The following is a 15,562-nucleotide window of genomic DNA, read 5'->3' as shown; positions in this document are numbered from 1 at the left end:
TATTACCTCCTGCCTAATATTGTGTTGGTCCCCCTTTTGCTTTTTGAACAGCCCCTTACCCATCGAGCATTAACTTCAGGAATTTGAGCTACAGGAGCTCGTCTGTTGAATTGGAACACACGGTCCAGCCTTCGCTCCCCACGTGTATTACTGAGCCTTTCCCGCCCATGATCCTGTCGCCGGTTCACCACTGTTCCTTTCTTGGACCACTTTTGATAGAAACTGACCACTGCAGACCAGGAACATCCCACAAGAGCTGCAGTTTTGGAGATGCTCTGACACAGTCGTCTAGACATCACGATTAGAGATTAGGCCCTCGTCAAACACGCTCAAATCCTTACGCTTGCCCAGTTTTCCTGCTTTTAACACGTCAAATTTGAGGACAAAATGTTTACTTGCCATGATGAAGAGATAATCAGTGTTATTCACTTCACCAGTCATAATGTTAACCGGTCATAATTAGGGCTGTCATTCAATTAAAATATTCAGTTGTGATTAATCCCCACTTAATTGCTCCTTTTTATCTGTTCTATTATATGTACCTTAAATTAATACTTTTCAGGTTTTTAATACTCTAATCAACATTGGCATGGACAAATTAGCAAATTTGCAAAGCAACAAAGCGAGGATTAGCCATACCAAAAGGCAACATTTTGGGTTTTCTCACAGCGTAAGCGGTTAAAGAGCGGATATAGAAGATATATATATATATATATATATATATATATATATATATATATATATATATATATATATATATATATATATATATATATATATATATACACAATATAATATAATAAAATAAGTGGTGTTAAAATTTTGTTTGCGTTAACGTGTTATTAACGCCTGAATTTTGACAGCCCTGGTCATAATGTTATGCCTGATCGATGTATATATAAATACAAAGCCTCAATGTATGAAGTACTGGTTTTACTTAAGTCAAAACACATAAAAATGACACAGAAAACACATTTAATCACCAACAAAGAAATCACAGTATTCCATGCAACATGAACCGTCAAATGCATTGTTGTTAAGTAATGTGACTTGTCAAATGGTTTGGACAATCCAGAAGATGCAAGCTAGTGAACAACATACTTTGGCAAATAGTTCATTATTAATTTAGTCATTAATACGTGCAAAATAACTATAATAATATATAATATACCGTACTTACATGTATATTTATAAAAATGCTTTGATTCTTGCATAGAGTCATTTGGTTGTGATCAGTGATCAGGCTGGTTGCACTGAATGTGTTTGATTCAGACTTTGCTTCAGACTACGGACTACGCTAATAATAAGACAACATTTCTTGACATTATTTGCAGGTACATTTTTATATGGGTTTCATACGGGGTTTTTTTTATGTCATCGCATGAAGAAGCAACTGCTGCTGAGAATTTGGTTGAGGAAACTCATTCTTTTGGTTACCAGCGCTGGAGTAGCAGATAGGGACCACCCTGTGCCACCCCGGTTGATTCGCCCCTGTTGCTAATGGGCCCAGGATTTGCAGATTGAAGTGGCTGGGATTTGAACTCATGACCTTCAGATTCAAAGTTCAAATCTTAAACCAGTGCCTCAATACTAAATAAGTTTATGAACCATTTATTGTAACATGGACAAAACCTTTATTCCACATCCACAGTAGTTCTGTGTGCTGATTGGTGCTGTTCTGTCACTGTGCTACTTTTCTGTGTTATGTCTTTGTCACAAATGCTGGGTGCTGAGTGTAATCTGCTTATATCCCAGTTAGTTTTGTGTTGTCCAGTGTAAATTTATGTTGTGTACTTTGGTCATGAAGGACAGTTGTCCAGATTACTGTACCAACGGATAAAATGACAATGAATTGAATGGATACTCGACTTGACTTCACTATTCATGTCTTACACTATACAGACAGTTCAAATGTTTAGACAAGACACAGATGGTTACCTCAAACATGTTTCTCACATGTCCAAGATAATACAACACCCATGTAAATGTCAAAGTTGCCATAGGTACTTAATATTCTAAACGCTCCAAAATGCATATAAGAGGCCCATATCTATATCTTGTTAACTATGCACAATAATTATATCTAATCTACAGAGAACATTATAGTCACTTGAGGCCGGGATACGATGCTATCATAATAATTACTTTTGCACTGTGGTTCTCTTCAATATGCAGTCCGGTGGTTTATTTTATGGTTTTTCCAGTTCCCTAATACGTTTCATAAAAGAGCTCAGCTGAACATTAATGAGGTGGCACAAGGGAAGCTGATCTTCTTTGACAAAAAAAATAGGTTTTACCCCATTACTCTCCACAATAAAAGGCAATCACTTTCCTGATGCCTGCTATAAAACTCCTCTTGTCACAGTCATAGGCAGAAAATTGACTAATAAAACAGACGACTGATTGATAGAAATTTATGGAGGGAAATGTTGATGGTGTAGGCTGAAGTGCGTGGCTGTAATGAAAACTATTGAAATGGTAAAGAAGTGAAGCGTGATGCTCGGCAGTGTCCTCAGGGGGCAGGAATCACTCTGTGGGTTCTCAGTTGGTGCTCGCAGTCCCACGTCTCTCGCACGAAATCTACGCTGTGCCTCCAGGGAATCGTTGGAGCCCAGCGAGCAGATGTTCATCATAACGCGTCGTCGCTCAAACCAAATGCACTTTTTATTCGTCTTTTTGTTTTTTACTGAATCTTGCAAACTCTAACCTCATATTCTCTCTTTTGATGATTCATACCCCCATTAAAAGAGACAGACTGATGACCGCCTTGTTCCCTTTTTTCTCTTTTCCTTTTCTTTTACAATATTTTACATAAACACAAACATCCATGCTTTTCATCACTTTGCAAGTCTAAAGCAACACAGAAGGTGTATCAAGGTGTATGTAAAAACAGTACAGTAAAGGTGATCAGGTGATACATCAGAAGTGGAATGCTAGCTGCACCACCCATAAATTAAAGTTACTATGGCAACCAGTAGTAGTCGAAACACCTACTCGCGACTTCAGAGCAACTGATGACTTTGAACGTACCATAAAGAGGCAGCTGCACTTTTCACTCATCCAAAGTGTCCTCTATCCTCCTCTCATCACTGTCTCACACACCAATAGGAGACGTGAATGTTCAAGGCCTCAACACTGATTGGACATAATTAGACTTCTATGTTTGCAATTTCTGTGTATCAAATACATCCAGAAAACAGCTTTTCTCATGACAGAACTTTACTCATCACTTCTCCTCATTGCTAACTCAATACTAATGCACATTTCTTGCACCTGCACTTTATTGTATTTGCTAAATATACAGCTTTAAAACTCCGCTTTTGCTAACACGAGTGTGTGAGAATATGAGAATCCTAGGTCTGCGAATAGTACAGTGTTATTACTCTTCAATCAATTTCATTCAATTCTCTTAGTTTTCAAGAAGATGGTCAATCACAAGTCAAAGTTGGCTTAAATAAAGTCAGTGTGAAGCAAAGCACATCAGTACCAGTAGCACGTGTTAACATTTACATTTATGGCATTTAGCAGATGCTCTTATCCAGAGAAATGTACCAGTGCTTTGAAGTCTGTATCAATGAATAAATCACTGGTTCACAAGGTTGCAGATTTACGATACAATCAGAATAAAACTCTGTTGGGTGGAACTGAAGCTCATATTTTTTTAAATGACATGAATACATAAAACAAATAGGGAATAATAAGCACTAGTTTAAGTGTCTCAGGAAGAAGCATGTCTTCACACGTCATTCAGACTTAGGCAGGAAGTTCATTTCACCAACTCGGTGCCTGGACAGTTTGCCTTTTCCCCCCATCGGTAAGAGTAAAAAATAAAATGAAAAGCATATTTTTCAGGTATCATAATAGATGATGTCACACGTGGAAATGATATAAACATTGCACAGTAGAAAACAGTAGAAAAGGTCACGTTCAGTGGTTTGTGTTCAGAAGTAACACATGAATCAGTTTAGTGAAGGAGACTCGATTGTAGCTGCCAGCACCATGTTTATGAAGAGGCAAACTAGGGGTTCTCCTAGGGTGCAACCATCTGGGGGGGGCATCAGTGAGCTGCTCCACCCCCCGCTGCCCTTTACCCATTATTTACCTGCTGTTTTTCTACTGAAATGTAAGATACAGTTAATGTTTACATATTTAAAGTCAGGCAATTTTGCAATGAATATAAAATGAGTTTAAACTTTTCTTATAGAAGGTTGTGAATGATTTGTCTGGTGTGGTGGTGGAGTTTGTGTTGGGGCAGAGCCACTAGGGGATGACAATAGGAATCTTGCCCAGGGTGCCAAAATGGCTAAAAACGGCTCTGGTTGCCACGTCATGCCGTCTCATCTCCACATCATACCCTGCTATTGAATACAGTTATAACTTCTGGTTCAGTCCTTTCATATACTCTTCACAGTTATAACTAGTCCAAAATTATAAACATGGCTCAAGATTACACCACATTCTGGCTCAATGATCCGGCAACTCTAATTAGAATAGTGAAAAACAGCAAAGAGGCTAATGTTCCTGAAGGCTAATGATGTAATAAGGCTGTTTTTTAACCTTGAAAGAAATGTTGAGCAAACTTCAAAGCTTGAAAGATGTTCTCAAAGCCAGCATCATCCATTCAGGTGTAAATCCTGGATTCTTAGGGGTAAAAAAGACGACAGATGGCTGCAAGATAATCCGTTCCCATGGAAAGATGGAAAGATATATTTCCAAAAAAGAGTCACTGATTTTCAGGATGGAACAGAATCGGATAGGATAGGATAGGATAGGATAGGATAGGATAGGATAGGATAGGATAGGATAGGATAGGATAGGAGGATAGGCACAGAGCCTACACGTGATCCGTATACCAGAGGGCAAAGACGATTACATCATTATATGATCTTTGGATGGGAATCTCACCCCAGATGCATGGCCTAGCCATATGTTAAACCAAGCTCCTGCCTAACAAATATCCGCATGCAGTCAGTGCTAGATTTATGAGTTCGGGGATCCGGGGACATGGTTCTGCGGGTGAGAATGAAAAAGGAGCGAGAGACACGCTATGTTCCTTGACAAGCAGAGTTAATGAGTGCAAGAGAGCAATCGCATCACATTCACTCGGCTTTTACCAGCAACACAGAAAGTCAATACCACCAGAGGCCCTTAAACCAGCGGTGTGGAGCATGTAGGCGGCGAACTGGAGCTAGCCTGATAACGGTTTTAATCCAAACCTCGATATGGATTTATAATCAGGGTTCTAGTGTAAAATTTAACTAAATTGAAAGATTTAAAAAAGAAAGAAAGCTACTATCCGATTCCATTGGAGGGGAAAAAAATGGATTTATAGCTTAATACTTATACTATTAAAGGCTTTATGTATTTATTTAGCAATTTCTTTCTCCCTTTACTTGTGTAAGTCCATGTCAGAATCTAAATTCATAATATAACACCTTTCAGATCCTGATAAATGAAGGCACATGAAATGAGTTGTTCATGTTTTATTGCTTTATTAAACTGTTTTTATAATGAGACCCATGCCAATTTCTTGTGGCCTATTATTTAAAATGAATTTGACACCCCTGCCCTAATCGATTCAATGGCTCAAACTAATCTATAAACGTTATTATTCAAAATACGTAACCTAATTTTGCTCAGGAAATATATTTCTACTGACAGTATGACCGTTTGATAAGATTCTAGACTCTTGGAAAACATGAAATCTTGTGAATGTTGCTTTTCTTTGGTTTATAAAGTAAATTAGATTTGATTTAATCAAAACATCAAGCTTAGAAAATTGTATAAACACAGCATAAAAAGATCAAAGCAATAAGGATACTCTCTGACACATACACTATCTGGGCAAAAGTTTGTGGACACCTGACCATAAGATTGGTATGTGCTTCCCATTTAGCATTTAATTCCCATTTGCTGTTTTAATAACCTTCACTCTTCTAAGAAGATGTTTCACTAGATTTTGGAGTGTGCTTGTGGAGATTTGTGATCAGCACTGTTATTAAAAAAAATCTAAACAACGGATTTGAATCAAAATGAGGCTTTAATGTGGTAAAAACGTTTTCCAATAATTTGTATACCCCTCAGTGCCTCTCTGTGCATTTCTGTGGATTTCTATTCCTTTGAAGGTAAATCACATAAATACACTTGATGTCATGGAAAATACGCTTTACAGGCATTTCCCTTTTTTTTTTTTTAAACATGGCAACTCGAGTCTCACAAGAAGTATGCTTCAGAAATTAGCCAAATGAATTCAGTCTCTAATGCTACATTCTGCTGTTTACCCCCATGACAGAACTTTGTTTCAAAATCCCCTGAGATGGAAGTGGACCTCTACTGAGAGATTAGGACAAAGCATATGCTCTTAGAAACATGACACAGCACAGTCTTTCCAGCAAATACACAGAGGAAACAGAGAGACAGACGGAGACAGAGACGATGCAAGAACAAGAAAATTAGCAAATAGCATCTGATGCGTTCACACAGGTGAAAGGAGACTGCTTAAAATGGCCGTCATCGAAATTCTTAACATGTTTAATAGAAGGTTTATAGAAACTGGTCAGCTTTTATCATGGAGTTGATCAGGGAGATTTACACGAGTGTATATTAAACAAAATTAACTTTCTTACCTGTGCGATTAACAATGTGTGTGTGTGTGTGTGTGTGTGTGTGTGTGTGTGTGTGTGTGTGTGTGTGTGTGTGTGTCTGTGTGTGTGTGTTAGGTGTAGTGTATTAGGTGTATGTAGTAATACTGTGTGTATGTGTGTGTGTGTGTGTGTGTGTGTGTGTGTGTGTGTGTGTGTGTGTGTGTGTGTGTGTGTGTGTGTGTGTGTGTGTGCATAAGTAGTAAGGGTGTTAGTGGTGTGTGGGTGTGTGGTGTTAAGTGTGTGTGTGTGTGTGTGTGTGTGTGTGTGTGTGTGTGTGTGTGTTTGTGTGTGTGTGTGTGTGTGTGTGTTAGGGTTATTAATGATGTTTATTTGTGTGCATGTATGTTTTAAGGGTGTGTGCATGTGTCTATGTGTGTTAGGTGTGTTAAATGGTGTGTGTGTTTTGTGTGATAGGTGTGTTAATGGTGTGTGTGTTGTGGTGTTAAGAAGTTTGTGTGTGTGTGTGTGTGTGTGTGTGTGTGTGTGTGTGTGTGTGTGTGTGTGTGTGTGTGTGTGTGTGTTAGGGGTGTTATTGATGTTTCTGTGTGTGTTTGCATGTGGTAAAAGTTGATGTTTGTATGAATGTGGTAGGAGTGTTACTGTTGGGTGAATGTGTGTGTGTTAGGGGTGTTAATGTTGTGTGTATGCATGTTTTTGGAATTGTTAATGTCCTTTGACACTTTCTGCCATTAAAGATAAACATTGATCGTTGTATTTGTTTCATTATTATTTGTTTCCATATAGAACACGGTATCTGCTCAATAGGAGTCTTATAGGAGCCTGTGTATTGTGTATTGTGTGTTGGGAAAGACAATGGCATGTGACACAGCCGAGTGAGAACATGTCATGTTTAACGTGCTGTGATTCAAAGTTGGGTGCAAAAGCAGCCCTTCTGTGCTTCAAAAAAACAGACCTGATCTGCACACACACACACACACACACACACACACACACACACGCACACACACACAAAAATCTGATTCGCCACACAAATAACTGCATGCAGTGAAATGCTTATTACGACTGTTCTGTGGCATAAAGAATAAAAAAGGATAAACATGACAGAATTTAAAGAATGAAAATAAATAGAGAAATAAAATAGATGAATAGACTTGAAATATTGTACACTATATGGACAAAAGTTTTGGGACACTTGACTTTTCCAGCCATATGTGGTTCTTCCCCAAACTGTTACCACAAAGTTGGAGGCACACAAATATATAGGATATAAATATATTGGATTTGGTAGCATTACATTTTCCCTTCACATGAACTGGAAGATCTATACTGGTCCAGCACAAAGTGCCGATGCTCCTGTGCACAAAGCCTGCTCCAAGTACACTCCAACATCTAAAGGAACCTCTTCTCAGAAGAGTGGAGGTTATTCTTACAGCAAATGTGGACTACATGTTAGAACAGGATGTCCAACAAGCACATATGTTCGGTGTCTGGAAAACTTTGTCCGCATGAAATGTATCATACAGGGTGTGTGTTAGATGATTATTTTGAGCAGTGTTTACTGCTAATTACGTTCAATACAATCAATATGTGTTTCAAGTCACTTACAAGTCAACTTTATCATTGTGCATAATGATAGTGAACAAAATAGTGATGTAGTGAGTGTTCATGGAACGGGGATATAAAGGGAAATACAGTACTCCAAATTATGGTTGCAAAGGAGCTGAACATTTACGTTAAATTTCCAGAAACTTTTTATGGGAACTTTATCTGGAGAATCACAGAAATATTCCCAATTGAAATCTTAGCAGGAATTTATAGTAATTAATAAAAAATGTGGGGAATTTTATCTAAACTCTATCATATACAAACATAAAGATAAAGATTTTGTTAGATCATAAGCTGACATGCATGCAAACTAATACAGATTTACAAAAATACACTTAAATATAACTTTGTTGCAGAGTAGCTCAAGGAAGTTTTAAACATAAATGTAAGTAATTTTTATATAATTTAATTGAATAGTCACCAAAATGGATATTTAAAAAAAAAATTTGTGCAGGATTCTAGAAATGACATGTTTTCTGATATCAAGGATTGCACAGTGCATGTAGGGGGCGTGGCCTCAGTCGCACTGCAGTAAGCGTGCTGTGTGCATGTAATTGTTGAATGTGCAGGTAGAAATGCAACTAAAATTGCATTAAATCTGGTTGTTTTAACCAAAACTATCCTGTAAGATCTTTTTCAACTGCATTTATGTTCCTTATTATAGGCTAACATAAAATTTTGCAAATTTCCTGGTTGTTTCCATTAATTCATTTTAATTCCCATATAATCCTGTTAATTCCCATGGAAAGTTTCCAGTCTTGAAAATTCCTGGAATTTTACAACCCTACTCCAAATACAAGAACAATTATTATACTGTGTGGCATTAATGTACAAATTAGATTTCTTTTTGGAATTCTGAAATAAAACAGTATTCCATAATAAAACTTAAATTAAGAATTTGTCTTAAATACATGATTGATTTTGCTTGGTGAGAATAAAAGAGTATATATTTTTCTACTCTCTACTCATTTGCCTTTTTTGCTCTTTTCTTTGCAGAACTGCCTCATCAAGCAATTTACAATTCAACACAGAACAAATTGAGACATCTGTCATTCTTACAGCAATATCGACGGATCTCAACTGAATTTTTTTTGTGCCATAATATTTAACAGTGACAGAAAGGCAATTGGAGGTTGTCTATAAATGAGACCTCAGTACATGGCCATCAAATCTGACTGAGCTGTATTCATTCCTCTGAGTTGTTCCTTTGACTCCATCTGAACAACTTTCAGCTTTTGAGCGCTGGCAAAAGTGTTGTTCGCGCTCTGTACTGACAGCCAAAAGGCCACGATGTGTTCTTGACACTGGCGGGAGTTAATTACAATGAGAGCTGCTGGAGGTGTGTAATTAGCCGAGTGTGCGCATTTTCAAAAGGGTGCGGCCTCCGTTTATGCACTCAGAATTACACTGATCACTCAGCATGAGCCTCAGTTGTTGGGGAGGGGGGTTCAGGGGGATGGCTGAACATTTTTGTTTTCGTCTCCATGGTAATCATTCTTCCTTGTCGGACGAGTGGAATTGAAGCAGGGTTTAAGGGTTAAATGCATGGAGTAGAATGCTATATATCTGGTTAAGGGGACGACTAGTCTCAATATAGAAGGCCATGAAGGTGCATGAAACGACTGGCCAATTCACGCGGTATTGATCTGGAGCTGCAATCAAGGCATTGTTATACACTGGTGTGTGCAGCGTTTGGGTTTTAATGGCTGACTTTTGAATGGAGACATGATTTCTGAGAGATCACACACAGCTTATTCCTTGCTCCTTACGTCTTCTCATCATCACGAGGCTTATTAAAAATCTTATTCGGCTTACATGAGCAAGCCTTTGCTCTTCTCCGCTGGCAGCGAGATGGGTTTTCAAAGCCTCCAATCTCTCAATCCCTCATGGTGTCGATCTGAAGGACTCATTTCGTAGTGTAGGCTTAGGTCATGCTCTTTTCTGATCTTTCATTCCTCGCTAGTTTAGAAGGTTGTTGGTTGGAAAACTTCATTCGTAGAGCTTTAGGCAAACGTGTGAATGCGTGGGTGAGGTTGGCAGAACGCTGAGACCCATTAGTGACAAAAAAACTCACAGGCCTACCAGAGCTGAACTGGCAACCGTCCCCGTGCACAGCAGAATTGCCTCCGATAACGATCTGCAGTTATACAAAAGGTATTTTCATGCCGCACGCACCACGAAGCTCGAATCTTAATGTCATGGCGCCCTCGCCGCTGTTACGCTAAATTCACGTGCTGGGTGCTGATAAGATTCGTTAACGAAATATCCGCCGAGGGTCCTGACATAATCACATTTGAATCAATAAGAGCAGAGTTGAGGCTGTGTATCCTGTGTATATCTTTGTGGAGAGATAAGAAAGACACGGGCGTGAATATGATTTGGAGAACGCTTGCTGAACAAAGACTCAGCATGGAGATGAAATGTTGTGAGATATATTCACATGTGTTTTTTTATAATGCATTATGATAAATAGGGTTTGTCAGAGAAGCTATTAATATGCCATGGATTTGTGTTCCTCAATTTGTACTGTGAATACAGTAAATTCAAGCTAAACACATCAGCATCCTACAACCAAACACTAAAAGAGGAAATTTTATCATCCAAATGATGAAAACGTCATCTAAATGACTTAATGGCTAATCAATCCTGTAATCATGATTAACTACTATATAAAACATAACAATATGACTATTAAAAGGGCGATTTTAATAATTAATATGGTACTGCTGATGGTACTGTGTTTTATCTAGCTTGTGACATAATATCGCTTCACGTGTAAGGAAGTCATCCAAATATGGAGTAATTTTAAAAAATTTGACAACCCTGATGCCAATCCAGCACCCTCTTGTGAGCAGAAATTACCGGGAATCAGTACACACAAAGTCACAAGTCATAAATGTTTTTGGGTTGGTTTTTTTTTTTGTGTTTTCTGTGGGAAGAAAGTCTCCCACTGTGGTTTCATGCTCTCCAGCAAACCTAATTGCTATCTCATGAAAAAACATGTTCTATGGCGTGCCATATGCTGTTTTATTGCTGTTGTTAACTCTTTTTTTTTTAAGAAAATCAAAAAAGAAGCCGAAATGCACACAGGAAAGAACACCAGCGTATCACAGGGCATCATGCGTACACACACTCACTCACACCTTGGAGAACTTTATCATTTTTTTTTTTTTTAAATCTTTATCATTTTATCATCGCATGTTTTTGGTATTTGAGAGAAAACCAGAGAGCACAGAGGAATCTGAAAAACATGAGAAACTCCACAAAGAGAGAGAACCTCGAGGTCGGGATTGAACCGTGGACCCTGAAGCTGTGAGACAGCAACACTTACCCACTGCACCACTCACAAAATATGCTCCAGTTTACCGAAAAACCACAGCATCAGTTTCGTACTGCTTAGATGCGTTAATTAGTACAGTAGTACACGGTTTGGAGAGCAGCCAGTCTCTCCCTCAGAAGTGCCCTTTCAACACCTTCCACCCCACACACACATACACACACACACACACCCGTCTGGTTACTCAGCCCATCTGCTCAATAAATTACTCAACTAGAAAATATATGCCTTTTATTTCCTGCAGGGCCTTTTATGCCGAGAAACTGCAAGAAAAATGCTTTCTTCTAGCAGAACCAGAGTCAAAAACAATGAGAGCTGCGAGCTGCTTTGGACTGTTACATGCACCTGCTTCTTCTTAGTCCACACACACACACACACACACACACACACACACACACACACACACAGCAGAGGAACAGCTTGCGACAGCAAAAATAACGGACCTGCACTTGATGCAAGGCCACATATTCTTTTGTCACACAAACACAAAAATTTCAGGCTTTTTTTTTTTTTTTTTTTTACAAATAATAGATGCAGGGTTAGAGGATGCATGGGCTACACGTCTTCTTCTGTGTTTAATCAGACAATGAGCTCATGCAAAAGACAAGTGCGAACATCTGATAGGAAAAAATTATGGTATGAAATACTTTGATTTTAGTTCAGGCAAACATTTTGTCTTAAATGCTGTATATATTGCTGTATATCCGTGGAATGGGATTGTTTGTCCTTTTTGTTTTGTGTTAAAAAAAGTGACAGAAAACCTGATTAACACTGCCAGAATTAGAGATTGTACTTGTCCTTGTCTCTGTAGTGGTGGCATGTAAAGAGTGCATGATTTCTATTTGAAGAATACTGGAAGGTACATGATAAAAAACAAACTCACAGACACTCCTCATCAGGTGCATTACTACTAAGTGCACAAAAGCTGTGAGGTCACGTTTTGTTTTCTAGTGAGAAAAAAACAAACCATAATTTTTCTTTTTCACTTTGCATCCGATAAGGTGTGAACTACAACCTAAACGCAGGTGTGCACGCGGACAGACAGGTGCGCCCGACGTGCCCGACGCGCGCGCGCGCTCGCGCTCGAGGGAGAGATTCAGAGAATGAAAGACTCACGGGTGCCGTCGAAGCGCGTGGCGATCGTGTCAAGGAAGGTGTTCTGCGGCGCGAGCAGTCCCCTCATCACCGGCATCCTGCTCCGCGTGGAGCGGCTCCGGGTAGCCCGACTCGACTCTTGGTGGTGCTCAGCGCCGAAGCCGGACAGGAATCGGGAGGTCCCCGGGGCGCATCCCAGCCCCTGCAGGAGCGCCCCGATCCGCGAGCCGCGACCCTCCAGTGTGGCGGCGGCGGCGGGGCAGAGCGCATGCCAAACCGCCCCACTCAACGTAAACGAAGCATGCTCGCTCCTTCACAGCATTGACACTATTCCAGAAAAGATCTGGAACCTCTTAAGACCAACAAACGAAGAGTGAGTTCCTTTCAAAAGCTCTTTAATGCACCAGCAGGTTGGAGATCGAGACTCTTGAAACCAGCACCACTAACAGCATCAGCAGTACTGGAGGACGCTGTTCTTTTCTTCCTCCTGCGTTGCCTGGTTTTCTCCCGTTGCCACTCCGAGCAGATGTCAAGTCACGTGATGGTTCCCGGAGGAGAGGAGAGGAGTGGAGATGGTGAGGAGATGGTGAGGAGAGGAGCGCGCTTTTTGTGTGCGCGCGTTGGCAGGACAGGGAGGTGATATTGCCCCCACCACATTTCCAATCACACTGTTATAAACATCACATGGGAAGGGGTTTGTCTACTGTTTGAACCGTTTATCACTTTTATTATTTGAATGATGCATTGTTCAGGTATGGATCAACTACTTATTGCTCCTCCTGAGCAGCTATTAGAGTAACTGCTGATCACATCAGAAATTTGGGGAACATTTTAGGAACTGCTATATCATGAGATAGAAAGATCTGGTTTACATGCTTTGGATAGGAAGATCTTAAATGGCCTGCTCTGATCTCAACCCTACTGAACACCTACTGGGATGAATGTCTTTACTAACACCCTCGTGGATGATGAATACAAATGTCCACAAGCAGGTTGATATAAGAGCAAATTGGGACTAAATGTGAAAAATGATGTTCAAAAAAGCACGTCATACTTATGACCAGACTTTTGGAAATATGGTGTATTATATGGTAATAAAGAGTTTCCTTAAGCATCTGGATATCAAGGTTTCCTTCATAATCCCATTTTAGTGAGTTTTTTTCTTGTGACCACTGGTTTGCTCATTAGGGATAAACGTATAGGCACCGAAATTCATCTTTTAAAACCTATTTATTTTTGTAATGTACATTGTTAAAAGAGATATGCAAATATAATTAAACTGAAATTAATTGCTTTTCTATGCAATCATGCATATTACCCCCAATAAGCCTGCAACATTCTCTGAAAAATACTTCTTCAAGAATCCTTATGGTGTAAAGCACAATTTTATAACCCAGCATGGCGGATTTTTGTTTATATACTAGAATGAAGCTTTTACACACGATTACAACAATAACAGTAAGAGTCTGCGCCAGGATTATTTACTGCACTATGCTGTGTTGGGAAAGTCGCCGCGTTAATGTGAAAACCTGTGAAACAGCGACATCTTCCGGTCAGACAGAGATATTTTATACTAATAAACAGCCTATAGTGCTAAAATCCAAAGATAACAAAGATTGGATTTTGTGAGATTTAGATAACGTTCAATTGTGGTTCCTATTAAATAAATAAATGTTTGATATGGACGTGAGAAAAGAGCTTCTAAGCTCCTGTTTAGAGTTGCATGGAACATTCTCTTAATGCTGGTATAACATTTAATTTATTCATGATGGAGAGTGTAAGCAGTATGTCTACTATGAATATATTTTATACCGAACAATTATTTTGGGAAATGTTGTGGTTAATCAGCCACAAGAGCATTAGGGAAGTCAGGCACTGAAGTTAGTTTAGATGGTTTGGTGTGTTGTCAGTGTTTTCACTTTATCCCACAGGATTTTAGACGAGTTACGGTTATGGCTCTTTGCAGGACACCTACATTGTCCAGAGCTTGCTTTGTGCATGCTAACACTGTCATGCATGAAGAGATTTGGGTCTTAGATCAAGTGAAGGGAAATCTTAAGGCTACAGCTTAAAAAGAAATTGCACACTTTTAGGTTTGTGGCAAACGTTTAGGACGGAACCTTGTATAGGCTTAACGGTTGGGTGTCCACATACTTTTGGATATATATAATTGTTCTGTACCTGAAATTTAGTGTGGACACAAAAATAAAACCTGAAAGCAGACCCCCGTCTTAATTGGAACCTAAAAGCAGCCTTTCAAAGGTCGTTTGAAGACCCCTGTCTTAAATAAAGAACCCAAAAACATCTTTTGAAGATCTCTGAAGACCTTCTGTTTTACACTCACTTGCACACGGTCACCTCTGACTGTGCGCTCGCACTTTACACTTACATTTTGTACACTGTGTACTGTATGTGGAAGAATGACAATAAAGATTGAGATGAGTTGATTTAAGTTGAGTTGAGTTTTAAAGAAAGACCCTAAAAGCAACTTTTGGAGGTCATTAAAGATCTCCTGTCTCAAATGAAGAAACTAAAACCATCATTTGGAGTAACAACATTTCATTCTTTGGTATACTGTGTACTGTATGTGGAAGAATGACAATAAAGATTGAGATGAGTTGAGTTGAGTTGAGTTGAGTTGAGTTGAGTTGAGTTGAGTTGAGTTGAGTTGAGTTGAGTTGAGTTGAGATGAGTTGAGTGTTAAAGAAAGACCCTAAATGCAACCTTTGTAGGTCTTCGAAGATCTCCTGTCTCAAATGAAGAAACTAAAACCATCATTTGGAGCTCTCTGAGGACCCCCCTGTCTCAAACAAAGCATCTTTTGGAGATATTTGAAGACCTCCTGTCTCAGACAAAGAACCTAAAAGCATCTTTTTTTTATCATTATATTGTTATTTTATAGAACACATTAAAAGACGCA

General features: G+C 39.1%; 1 protein-coding gene across 1 annotated transcript in view; it reads right to left on the bottom strand.

Moving 5' to 3' along the window:
- Window positions 1-15,264, bottom strand: part of kcnh3 (potassium voltage-gated channel, subfamily H (eag-related), member 3) — a 169,646-nt gene extending 154,382 nt beyond the window's left edge. Inside the window, exons 1-2 of the mRNA XM_083536939.1 lie at window positions 13,697-15,264; window positions 12,664-13,592 (exon numbers count right to left, since the gene is read on the bottom strand). Of these exons, the coding sequence (XP_083393065.1) occupies window positions 12,664-12,739 (76 nt within the window). The 5' untranslated portion in view covers window positions 12,740-13,592; window positions 13,697-15,264. The remainder of the gene's footprint in view (window positions 1-12,663; window positions 13,593-13,696) is intronic.
- Window positions 15,265-15,562: the final 298 nt, after the last annotated feature.

Source organism: Silurus aristotelis (assembly GCF_946808225.1).
Source record: "Silurus aristotelis genome assembly, chromosome: 3".
Lineage (NCBI taxonomy): Eukaryota > Metazoa > Chordata > Actinopteri > Siluriformes > Siluridae > Silurus > Silurus aristotelis.
Note: the sequence above shows the minus strand (reverse complement) of the source record. Positions and strands in the feature narration are given on the sequence as shown.